This window comes from Stegastes partitus, unplaced genomic scaffold (assembly GCF_000690725.1).
Source record: "Stegastes partitus isolate 25-593 unplaced genomic scaffold, Stegastes_partitus-1.0.2 Scaffold352, whole genome shotgun sequence".
Taxonomy (NCBI): domain Eukaryota; kingdom Metazoa; phylum Chordata; class Actinopteri; family Pomacentridae; genus Stegastes; species Stegastes partitus.
This window is the reverse complement of record NW_007578083.1, coordinates 152782-165926: the sequence shown is the minus strand read 5'-3', so window position 1 is coordinate 165926 and position 13145 is coordinate 152782. Positions and strand designations below refer to the sequence as shown.

The 13145-nt window shown below is 47.4% G+C and overlaps 1 protein-coding gene across 1 annotated transcript; it reads right to left on the bottom strand.

Annotated features, from left to right (window-relative positions):
• Positions 1 to 2546: 2546 nt before the first annotated feature.
• Positions 2547 to 8415, bottom strand: dla (deltaA). Its single transcript, XM_008284229.1, has 11 exons — positions 8347 to 8415; positions 7905 to 8207; positions 7566 to 7626; positions 7214 to 7471; positions 6109 to 6169; positions 5874 to 6004; positions 5027 to 5196; positions 4515 to 4731; positions 3599 to 4379; positions 3387 to 3495; positions 2547 to 3294 (listed from the first exon to the last, which is right to left on the bottom strand). Exons 1-11 carry the CDS (start codon positions 8413 to 8415, stop codon positions 3289 to 3291), a joined length of 2166 nt encoding a protein of 721 aa, XP_008282451.1. The 3' UTR covers positions 2547 to 3288.
• Positions 8416 to 13145: the final 4730 nt, after the last annotated feature.

Below are 13145 nucleotides of genomic sequence, written 5' to 3'. Positions count from 1 at the left end.
CAGCTACAGTTTGATGGGTTTCTGCTGTTCTTTGGGTTGTTTCTCGCTGATGCTTTGATCTCAGAGAGCTTTGATGGACGTGTCTGGAATCTGTGGACTGTCTGCTTTAGTTTGAGGGCTTGTTGGTGCGTTTTGCATAAAGTATTAAAGCGCTGGAGCCAGAAATGAGGCGAGTGGGTCGACTGGGTGGCGCTACATCGATGTCCATGTGTGATAATTAATGTAGTTGGTGTTTGAGTTGTGTTTGGGGCAGGTAGAAGTGGCTGATATGTTGCTGTAGCCCAGGTTCTGCTGTTTAATCTGATGTGCAGCATGACTGCATTGTTTCACACTAATTGAATTTGTTAAGCCCGACAGGACCCTAATAAAACACACTCACATCTTTGTGTTTTCCGTCACAGGGTTTGTGCTCAAAATGTGGCATCAAACAGACGTTCAGGATTTGAACTTGTTTTGGGAAATAAATGTTGGTAACAAACAGAAAGCACGGGCTGCAAATGTACCTGTGAATTCAATAAGACTCGAGCTGCAGTGGCAAAATGTTTAGCAAGACTTTTTGAATTTATTTTCATGTGATAGGATCCATAGAGCGTCACACACAGTCAAACGTGTTCACACCCTTCCATTAAAGAAAAGGCAAAATTCACACTCAAATAACTAGAAACTGAAGAAAGTAATAATAAATAAAAAATTGTGAAATTGTAATTTAGTGAAATAAGATGTTGCTTTGAATTGTTGTGGAAAAGAATAATTTAAAAAAAAAACAACAACAACAACAAAAACTGTCCCGGACAAATGAGAGCACTTTGCTGATGAGCAGGTGAGCAGTGGTCCAGAATACCTGTCAACAGGTGCAGAAGTCTGACTGAGAGTTACAGGAAACACCTGATGGCAGTGATTGGCTCAGAGGGTTGTTCAGCTACATGTTAGTTCATGGGTCCCATCAGGCTGGTTTGCTTGTGTGTTTGTTTGTTTTTAATATTTCTGTTGAACCACAATTCACAAACAATGTCATGATGTTCATTATATTTTTATTTATTATTACTTTTGTCAATTTCAACTTATTTCAGTGACAGCTGTTTGTTTTCCTTCTTTAACGGGAGGCTGTGAATACATTTCAGGACGACTGTACATGCAGCCTTTGTCTAACGCTGCTTTTCCGGTCAGGTATCTCTGCATGTCGGGGTAAAAAGGATGTTTTTTATTTACCTTGATTATTTTTAAATGAAGCATTATCATACACAGTCTTGCTTGTTGGTTCTACATTCTTGTGTATTCTGTTTAATGTAAAAACTTTTCCTGTGGAGCTCAAACTGTTGATTGAAGACTCTTGATTCATCTCCTCGTACTAAGTCCTCTTATCGCTGCCATTTCTACAAAATCTCAACAAATTTATCAGCAGGACAAAGTAAAAGCTGTCTTCTCTAGCTGTCTTTTTTTTGAAGGCTCATAGATAATCTTTTTTTTTTTTCTGCTGCTCGGGCCTTTGAAGGTCTGGCTGGTTGTGGCTGAACTCTGGCCAGAAGGCATCTGTTACTCAACAACATCTGTTCCTGTTACTCTCTTTCTCCCAGCATGCCGAGGGACACGCAGGCTCTCCCAAGGGTGGCCTTTTGTGTGTCCCATTGTCAATTCCATCATTGTCTGCTGAGGTCTGTTCCCATAATGCCGCGGGGTTATAAACCCCACCAGAGGCTACCGGGCTGATGATTTACAGTTATTTGTGTCTAAACACAATCAGCGTCTTTGTGGGGCAATTAAGAAAGAAAACTGAGAGGAATTTAAAGAGGTGATTGCGAGGTAACATGTAAATTGACGGATGTAGAGTTTGTTTTTGATTTTATACTGTATGGTTACTGTGAAGAGATGCCACAGCTGTGAGAAAGAGACGCTTCAGACGGTGGAAACAGCATTAAGGTTATTTTTGGTGGAAAGAGGAACCCAAAGTGTTGGAAGTCCAGAAGGCGTTACTCCACATTGATCTGAATTTTAGAGCCATGAATTACCTGACTTGTTCTCCAGCAGAAGAAATAGGAGTGGTAAATCTAGCGTAGGGACATTGTTTTTTATGAATAGGCCCCCTCTCCCGTCTCCAGGGAGACACTTTCAACTTCTGGCAGTAGCCAACAGCGTGGGCATAGAAAAGCCCGCTATGGGGTCGCCAGGGGAAGACAACAGATGTTACTGATTAACTTTGCTCACAGACCCCTGAAGAAGTGTTTTTCAGAGTGCTTGCAGATGGACAAAACAAAAGTTGTACGCAATTAAAAATTTCAGGTTTAGCAATATTTATTTGGAAAAATAGTCTTGGCTAATTCCTTCATTCAAAAACGGTAAAGGAAAGAGTAACATAACAATTTGTACAGTACAATCCCTCTTAAATAACATTTTCTTAAAAAAAAAGTCCCATTGACCTGAAGTGCCTTTGCAAATATCATCATCATCATTAAAAAAAAGCAACTTAAATAATCATAACAAACAATCACAAATATACAATACAAAATAAAAATAACACAAAATCATTAAATTAACTTAAATTAAATCATAATTTTAAATCATAACTTTTTTCTCATTTTTTTTTCTTTCTTTATTTTACAAAAGGACAATCTGTATCAAAAAGCAACATTATTATTATTATTATTATTTTTAATTAAGACAAAGTTTTCGTGTCCCAAACAAGAAAAGAAAAAGAGAACAATACTATGTCATAAATGGTTTGGAGGGCTTAGGGAAGAAAACGCACTTCAGTTAACACAGTGATCAAGTATACATACAGTCTCCACAGGTGCAGTGATGGGTGCACAGCCCATGTGAACAGCCTCATGAAGAACAGGCCAGTATGGCCAAACATCCACCGTTTGATGCAGTTCCTGCGCTCAGCAACGGCGTGTGGGTTAGAGAAAAGGCCCGGGTGCAAATGTTGCAAAAACAAAACTCGTAGCTCCGTACGTTGTCGCCACGTGACCGTGTCCGTTTAAATTTTACTTTTTACCCCAACTCCCAGATAAAAGGCAGAACAGAAAGCTAAGTAGCAGTTTACTTTCAACTGTAAACTTCTTTTTCTTTTTCTTTTTTTTTTTACCCTGCCAGTTCTCATCCCACAGGCCGCCGCTGCCTGCGCTTAGTTTCCAGTAGAGAACCAGCTCACTCTGAATATCAGTTAAACGTCTCAGTATCAGCAGCAGTCTCAAGGCGGGACACCTCCCCCTAGGGTTAGAGCAGCATCTGAAGGAGCATAAAAACTCTCCCATAGAGCAAATGAGCAACGGGCAGCCCATTGGTGGCCTGTTACACCTGGAGAAGGCACAAAACAGACAACGACGTTAGTGGGCGAATGGCCACAGACGAACGTGAATTTCACTGAAAGCAACACACGGAAAACTCACCTCAGTTGCAATTATACATTCGTCCTTCTCCTCTGACATCACAAACACAGATTTGTACTTGGTGTCCGCACATGCAGACGTTTCTGGGGCTTTCTTTTCTGATGCATCGCTTTAGGGAAGAAAGAAGAACAGACGTTAGTTTCTTCACTCTATCAGTCTTTATCTTACGTTTTGTTTGACAGACTGTCGACTTCTCAGGAACATTTATTTACCATTTTAAACGTTTGCTGCGTTTCTCCTCAAACTCAAACGAGTCCAGGGATTGGCACTTGTCCTCGCAGGCTGCCTCCAGCATGGCCTCCTTCGCCGCCTGCTCGTAGTTGACCTCGTGTACGAGGTTGTAGTCTGCAGGCGGATGGCGGCTCTTGTAGCTGCTCCTCCCCGGTGAGGATCCCTCATCAGGGTCACCGCTGCAGAAGTCCATCTTCTTGTTGATGTTTTTGACGCCTGGCATCGGCATCACGCTGATGGCCAGGTCCCTGTCACTGCGGTGGCAGTTGTTAGTCAGGTTATTTATTGTCTCTCCTTCAACTACAGTGTCTACTGGACCGTCACGCTGGACTTTGGATCGGAAAAACCCAACCAGCACGGCGCAGCCTGCCAACAGCAGCAGCACCAGGGCCACACCGGACCCGATGGCCATCCAGGGCACTTCTGAGCCGCGGATGGCAGCGTGCTCCGGAAGCAGGAACTGGCAGTTTCTGCCACCGTATCCGGGGACACACGCACAGACGTAGCGGTTGTTTCTCTCGTGGCAAGTGGCGCCGTTGTGGCAAGGGTTGTGCTCACAGCGGCTGATGGGGGAGCTGCAGTTGCGGCCGGTGTATCCTGGTGGGCAGGTGCAGGTGTAGCCGTCTGGGCCTTCTTGGCACGTTCCACCGTTCTGGCAGGGGTACACTGAACACTCGTCCCCGGTGTGGTCGCAGTTCATGCCCGTGAAACCTTCTGGACACTGACACAAGTAGGAGTTGACGAGATCCACACAGCGTGCACCTGAGAACAGACAGAAGCCCAGTGTCAGTGTTTGGTCCATGAAGTGCTGATAGCTGATATTTTCCAATTGAAGGCACACCGACAGAAACTCTGCACATCTCAAACAAGACAACCCGGTCAGCCATTCCCTCTTACCATTGGAGCAGGGGCTGGAGGTGCAGTGGTCAATCTTCTTCTCACAGTTGAAGCCTGCGTATCCTGTGGGGCACTGGCAGAAGTAGCCTCCGTCAGGGTTGTCAGCGCAGCGGCCACCGTTGGAGCAAGGCCCATCAGCACACGTCATGGCACTCAGCTCGCAGTTGTTGCCATAGAAACCGTGAGGGCAAGTGCAGGTATATGTGTTTTCCAAATCCTGTGAGGAAAAAATAGAACAGACTTGACATCAAGATGTGCTTTACTACTGCATCTGCTACAAGCTGATCCCAGCTCGCTGCGCTCTGTATCCGCGCCTTAATTTTTCATTGTCGTCTGTAGGTTTTTGGGGTTGATGTGTAATGAAGAGTGAACAGAAAACACAGATGAGAGGCAGTGACGGCATGTGACAAAGGCGCCAGGCTGCCTACAGATATCACTGGCACTGAGCCCCGGCTAACAGGATGTCTCTATTCCTATTCCAAGTTCATTTCAGAAGACCCGACGGCACTTACAGTGCAGCTCCCTCCGTTGCGGCAGGGGTTTCCAGCACATTCGTTGACCTGGGTCTCACAGCTGGCCCCAGTGAAGCCGGGCCTGCAGGAACAGGTGTAGCTGCCCTGGCCAGTGTTGCTACAAGTGGCTCCATTCATGCAGGGCTTGTGGTGAGTGCAGTAGTTGAGATCTGGAAAGACACAGCAGCACATGTGGATTAGCCACAGCACAACACATGGCAGGACGACAGCAGCAGCAGCAGCAGCAGCAGCGGCGACAGAATGTCTTTTTGTCCTCTGGCACACATGACTGTTCCTCCTCTTCCAGGGGTTTTTTGTTTCCTGGCCTCCTGTCTTTGCGGTCGCTCTAGAAACAACTGCTGCTCTCTTGTTATTTCCACTATTTTCCACAGATTTTTGTGCTTTTGTGTCGTCGTTTTGATGTCCACTCGTGTTTTAATTGATGACAAACCAGTGGGATAAACAAACTGCTAAGATCTCGTGCCAAACTTCTCAAAACTTGGCCTCGAGAACACTTTGCCGACTTTTGTTTTGTTGATTTTCTCTCTTTTTCCAGTAAGCAGGGTTTTGGTGAGTTTAAACATTTTGACTTTTAGAAAACATTTAGTAATTTACATGTCAGAAGACACGTAGGTGCTGACAGCAAACACCACTGTTCAATTACATGTCTGAGACCTCATTTGGGTTTTTAGTTTGGACCTTCTTCGGACTGAAACAAGAGCTTTATGCAACCTGGACATCTAGAAACCTTTCTGAGCAAGAATCATGCCTCGATGTCTTTCAGTCATCTGCTTCCTTTCCTTTCTGTCTGACCTCACCAGTCATCTTTATCACAGTCTCTCCTCACCTTGGTTGCAGAAGAGTCCCCCCCAGCCCTCCTGACAGTTGCACTGCCAGGGCTGCTGGCAGGTCCCGTGGAGGCAGCCCGGGTAACGAATGCACTCGTCGCAGTAGCGCCCTTTGAATCCCACTCTGCACCTGTTGTTGTCCAATTAGGAGGGAACACCGGTCAGTCCACTCACATTACCTCATGCGTCCCACTAATTAATTAATGCCCCAGTGAACCGGTGGAGGAAACTTACTTGCACTCTCCGGGTTTCTCACAGAAGCCGTGCTCTTCGTCGCATCCGGGCAGACAAATGGCTGTAACGGGAAGAGAATGGACACTTTTTAGAAAAACAAGAAGAAGAAGAAAAAAAAACAACAGCAACTCAGATGCAGGCTCTTTGTATAGTTTTGCTTTTGAAGATGACAACTTATCACCTAAATCCCCACAAAGTCAATAAAATAAAAGAAGAGTGGCTCCCAAACCCATTAGTTGTTACCTTCAACTCAATCTCCTTATCACCATGGAAGAATTTTCTGCTTAACATAGTGCAGAGACAAAGGAGGGAGTGTGTGAATGTGTGTGTGCGCCCCAGAGTACACACACACACACACACACACACACACACACATAGACCCCCTCAACTCACCCCACCACCCTCTTTTTTTCTTCTTCGCTGCGGGTCAAAACTCTTTTATTCATTCTGTGTGCGTACACACACACACACACACACACACACACACACACACACACACACACTCCCCTTAATGTCTCGGATTGGGGCAGATAAGAGTGGACAGCTGGCGAGTGTGTTGCCAGTGCGCGACAGCTGCTCCATTGTCTCCTCTCTGCCGGCAGCTGCCCACTTCAAACAATACCTCCCCCGCCTCAGCCAATCAGCGGCCGGCCCACTCCGAGAGTAACGAATCGGAAGGTAGCATGTAAATTTATGGCACGCGTGAGATTATTCCCAAAAACTTTCCTTAGAATAAATCAAGTGGTCGTGTGTGTGTGTGTGTGTGTGTGTGTGTGTGTGAGGGGAAAGGAGGAGGAAGAGGAGGAGGAGGAGGAGGGGGCGCGCGTGGTGTTTACGCACAAGTTGCCTTCTAACGGCACTCAGAGGATCCAACACAGAAATTAACTTTTTCAACTTTACATGTACCACACTGAAAACAAATCAGCTTATCGTGTGTTTTTGTAAAGTTTAACGCAAATTCATGGTGTTTGTTTGTCACAACTTTTATTCTCTGTGTTTGATATTTCTCTTAAAATATAGTTTGAGATGATTCTCTAAGCTCTCCACCACCCAGCACACTTTTACGCACGCAGTTTTCCAACAAACAAAACTTTGTGTAACTCACGTTCAGTGCAGTACTGGCCCTTCCACCCGGCGTCGCACACGATCTCCCCGCGCTCTCCACAGGTGAAGTGTCCGAAGGCGTCGTCTCTCGGCCGGCAGAACACCGAGCATCCGTCCCCGTAGTAGTGCTCGTCGCACACGAAGCGATACGAGTACTTGAGTTCGGTCCTTCCTCCGGTGTGCAGGTCCTGGGACCATTCCTCTCCCACCGTCAGATGCCTCTGGGTGGTCATGGTGCTGATAACTCGGTCTGGGTTCTCTAAAGTACGCGTGTTAAAGCATCGGGTGAGGGGTGGAGAAAGTGCGTAAATGTGACAAAAAAAATTGAAAAGAGAATGGGGTTTAGTTCCTACCTGTGGAGAGGTCGTCTTTGGAATCGGTGTGTAATGCTTCAATGATCAGCGAGAAGGTCCCCTGGGAACACAAATGGCTTCATGAGACAGGTGGCCAGCGGAGATGTGGCGATAACATCAAGCAAAGGCCTGAGGCGATTGTGCCATACACTCACTGCGCCGAATGCAAACTGTCTAACCTGAAACTAAATACCTGTAAACTTTCTGCGCTCTCACTCCTGAAGTTGTGGTCAGAAATCGAGCCGTTGCGCATTTTTACGCACGGATTTACCAGAAATGGCGCGATTTCGCCGCCTTTACTCCTACTGCAGTGAAATTGACACGAATAGCTCTATTTACCGGCCACGTGAAGCCGAAGTTAATCCTGATGGGGTTGGTGAACGAACTCTCCGGGATGACATCGGGGACCTGGAACGAGTTGGAGCCGAGGACGGGCGTCACAGCGCCGCCGTAGGTGCACGGAGGCTCTGGGGAGGCGTTGGGCTGATAGTGCTTCAGACAGATCCTGAAGAAGGTTTTACATTCACACTGCTGCTGGAAAGACGAAGTCAGGCCTCCTTTACAGCAGTTTTTGTTGCCCTGTATTCCCTTCTTGTTTAGAAACTCCTGCAACTTCAGCTCAAACACTCCCGAACAAAACCCCTGCGGAGGAAAGCAGCTTATTATCATCAACTATACACACAGTACCGCTCGTGTATGAGTGTGTGTTGTGGTGGGAGGGGAGGCAGAGGGGGGGCTGATGCCTTATTGTTTGGAAGAAATAAAAGATTGAGAAGCTTACCTGGCACAGCAACATGGACATGACGGCGAGAGTCAGCAGGATGGCGCGCCCCATATTCAATAAATACATAATAAATAATAAATAAATAAAGTAAAAAGTCTCGGGGCTCGGCTTGTCCTCAGGGTGCCTCCTCCTGTTCAATCCCTCTGAGGAAGATGCATCGAGCACGTTTCTGTCGCCTCACGGGGTTTTCTCATCAACTGCTGCCGCTGTCAGCCACGCCGCTTTCATTCATGTCCCGAGGAACAAAAAGAGGATAAATCCCAAACCTTAAAAGTCCAAAAAATAAAATCACAAAACAAGATATGTGAACTTGTGTTAGAGCGCGGCGGCTGATTAAAAAAGTAAGTTAAAAAAGAAAAAAAAAAAAGTCCTCCAGTCCCGTTAAAAAGCAGTAATCCAGTGCGTAAAGAGGGGAAATGTTGGGCTCCTGGTTTGTTACAGCAAGAAAGTGACAAATTTTTAGGAAGTAGCTTTTTGTGTGAAGGTCTTGGTCTAACCCAAGGACAGATTTGTCACTGGTCCAACATGTTTCCTTCTACCTCCCAATGTCTTTCCTCACTGTAAACTGTGCGTCTGTCTCCAGCCAAGGCCGCCTGCAGCCTGTTATATACGGCCTGACACATGCTATGGTAATAACATGCAAATGGACCCCCTCCTCCTCCTCCTCCTCCTCCTCCCCGACTTCACCTCCCAATCTGGCCCGGCTCTCCACAATGGGATCCTATGCAAGTACCCCAACAGCCTCCTTATTCCTCCTGTAGCACATACACTGTTAATATCTGCGCTCAAAACGGGCATGTGTGAAAGTATTTTAGCGGAATAAGCGGTGAAACTTTTGAGGGCAGAGCTGCGTGACTCCTCCTGGCTGTGGAGAATGAATCCATCCGTGTTTGTTCTGTTGTTTTCTAACATTTCTAGGCTGACAAAATGTTTGAAGTCAGGGTTGAAGAGAGCATCACATAAAGGGGGCAAAGCCAGCAGTCAGGATTTAGAGGGCAGATGATAAAACAGATGTTTGTGGACTTATCAAACAAATGATTAAAGTGTTCCAGGCACATTAGGATAAACTCTTCAGATTCAAAAAGTTGTGTGTGAAGACTGTTGAGCATGGTACAGTTGCCAGATTTCCTCCTGGCATGTGGATATTAATGACATGTGGCTGAATTGATCCATCCAGCTGTTGCCTCCCTGGACAAACCTCTTTGTCTTGTGGGTCTTAAGATGTTTTGGGTGAAATGCCAAGAAAAAAAAAAAAACAGTGTGAAGCTGATTCAAAAATCCTCCCCAAGAAGAGAGAAAAAAACGTTTCCTGATCAAACCCTGACTCAGTTAATTGTTTTTCAGCCCTCCTCCTCCTCCCCTTTCTCTTCCTCCCTCCTCTTTCTCAGCACACACAACCTCTAAATTTTGGTATTTCTAGCTGTGGGAAGAATTTGATGCTTTTGAATCGACTCAAAAGACTAAAGAAAACATTCCTTGGCAGCGCTGCGCGATGAGGTAAACGACTTGAGGGGCTGGACTCCTGCTTTTCCATTTTGCTCTCCCCTGCTTCTTCTTCTTCTTCTTCTTCTTCTTCTTCTTCTTCTCATTCTCCGGGCGACGATCAGGGGGGGAAACGCGTGTTTGCGTGTGTACATGTGTGCGTGCGTGCAAGGAGGGTGCGCGCGAACCGGAGTCGCTCGCGTGGCCAACATGAGGGGGAACTTTTGTTATTGTGTGTGGTGCAGGAATAAGTTTGCTCTCTCTCTCTCTCTCTCTCTCCCTCTCCCCCCTCAGCTGTATGGTAATTCGGCCAGCACCTGCTCTCCCCTCAATAACAGCGTGTGCGCGCCTCCTTCGGCTGAGCGCGCGCTCCCACATCCCATACACAATACTCTCCCTACGCACACGCACACACACACACACGCACACACACTTTTCACTCAACATCAAACAACCCTAACCGGTCAAATATCGCACGTATTTGGCTTTTCTTCTTCTTCTTCTTCTTCTTCTACTTCTTTAAATATTGACCAAATTCTGGAGGGAAAAAAAGACTTTCTCCTGCCGTTATTCATGTGGTTGAAGGTGCTGTGTGCACGCGCGTGCACTGCAGAGCAGCACGGTGGGGGTCGTTGCTTAATTAGGTCCTTCATTAGATGTGTGGTTTTTCTGCTGTATAATGGGCTCTATGGCAGGCTGCACGCGCGGGCTGCCGCACCGTGCGCGTACATTGCGTCACTGTGTTCAGATATGCACGTCACGGCGGGCGCTCGGTGACGCCTCTCTCCGGTGTCGTTACCTGCTGCCGCGAACCGGCCCACACACACCGGCTGTCTTTGGCCTCCCCCCTCCTCCACCAGCCTCCCCCCCTTCCTCTCCCCCAAATTACCTTCACTTCTTTCGTGACGTCAGAGAGTTACTTATTACCTCTAATCAATGGCAGCGGCCGCTAAACAAAGTCCTCCTCCATTAATAAACCTGTCCATCTCCACCATTTTTCAAACCGAACCTCGGCTGAACCGTGACCATCACAATTACACTCCGGCTCAGACAAGAAAATCAATTAGGGCCAGATTTCACTCGGAGAGGCTTCTTCAGGCTTGAACGCAGTTTGAGATGTTTTACAGCTTCTAGAACATGATGGACTCCTCTGGTGCCACTGAACCTTCAGCTTCTGGTACTCAGACGGTAAAACAGTCATGACCTGCATGTTCACCCTCCAATAAGACGCACTGTGGTTCAGCCCTGAGGTTAAATGGGGAAAAGTCTAAAGTGGAAGGGACCTGAGCACATGGATGCAGCAAACCGAACCGATAAACCTCATTCCTTGACCTGCCGTCAGTCTTTGTGCACTTGACCGCTGAAAAACAGCCAGTTCGACTGAAATCAAAAATGAGGGCGCAGTTTGGACACTGTCGTCTCTGTACTTTGTGTCTCTGTTGTCGTGGCCAAGACGCTGCTGGCTGAGCTCTGACTGTTTAACTAAAGTGCTACTGTAGGGGGCTGCTGTAGTTTAACTCCTGCCCACCAGTAGCTGCGTCAAACAAAAAAGGGTGACTCGGGGTCTGACTATTCATCCATTCTCTGCGCTTTAATTTCCATTGATTGTGAATGCAGGGGGGAGGGAGGAAGGGGGTCTTCAGTGAAGGACCACGACACGCCTTCAGACGCGGACAGACCCTTACAAGCCATCTGCCACTAACTACCCCCCTCCCCTGCACATCCAGAAAACGACGTTTATTTCCCTGCTTCCCTCCCTCCCTCCTTCCCTCCTCCGGCCTGAAGCGCACGTCTCTATGCGCCTCTGTCCACCGGGCTCCGTCTACACTCAACTGGAAGCATGTTAAAGGACCTGTAACGGTATGGGCCCTCCGGGGCCATATGGCGAGGGGGAAGCCAGGAGAGTTTTTTTTTTTTTTTTTTCTTTTTGGTCCCAGAAGAGGAGACACCACATGGTCACTCGTGGGAACGTAAACACGGCGCGCATCACACGATATCGATCATAAGAAGCGGTGATTGGGGAAGGGGAGGAGGGAGGGTGCCGCTGTGTGATGATCAATTGATTTTTTACACCGATACCTCATCAGTGCAGAAAATATTGACACATGTTCAGCCGGAGTGAAAGCTTCCACCCCGACAGGAGCGCACTCAGCTTAGATGGCGCCAGTGTTGGTGGTTTAATTCTCTGACTGATGCAGGAGGAGAAGATTCAGAACCAACGCTGCCAGGGTTGGATGGCGCTGAGGGGGAGGAGAGGCGGAGGGGTGGGGGGTGTCTCATAGAGGCCGTCCGTGCTAAAATGTAGGCTACGGAAACCTTGAAGGAAAAGACAGGTTTCCAATCAGCGCATTAATGAGAAACGCTTTTACGCACGCCTCCCCCAAGTCCTTCATGGAGCTTATGGATAAAAGCGCCAGTTTAACATGATGAAAAATGACTGTAATAGTCACACAGACAGTAAAAAATCACTTAGTAGGCCTGGAAAGTGAGTCTATGTCTGTTTTATTGCACACGATTTCCGTGGTTGTGTTGCTTGTCAGTGGTGTTTCTAAGATGCACAATTGAAGTTCGTTATCCTTTGGAGACACATGGTTTCAGACTGGACCTGGACTGTCTCATTTTTTTTTTGTTTTACCTGCTCAAACCCAGAGATCAACAGGCTCCTTTGTGTCCAGATCAGATTACTGTGGCCAGCTGCTAGGAGAGGGGGCCACAGGCCAGATCCGCGTTTCCCCAGGGCACTTCAGGGTTCCGCCGAGGCTCCCCACGGCTTCCCACGGCTCTCCGAGGCTCCCGGTCCGGGCTGCTGTCTCATTTGCATACGTTGCTGTTACTGGAGACGTGCTGAGCTTAAGTTTATGGGAAGAGTGCCGCAGTAATTACGTGGGGGGCCCAGAGACGCGCCTGCAAGTGTGTGTGCGCGTTGGACGTGTGTGTGGGAAGGGGGGAGTGTGTGTGTGTGTGTGTGTGTGTGTGTGTGTGTGTGTGTGTGTGTGTGTGTGTGAGTCTGTGTACGCGCGCTGGGGACGTATGGGGGAGGTAAAAAGGGAGCTGTACGTGGCCAGTCGCGTGCCAATGTTTATGAAAACACATCTGCTGCTGCGCACCTCGGGGTGACGCACCGCAACATATGCGCGTCCCCATGAATAAAATCGATAATTCAACAACTGATACTGTGCGCGACACGTTTACCCACAACAAATACTCGTGTTAATAGGAACAGCGATCAGCCCGCCTGGATGATGGGGAGCTTAAGGCTTGAGCAAACTGAAGACCTCATAAAGTGTTTTATCCGGTTATTAATAAGAAAAGTC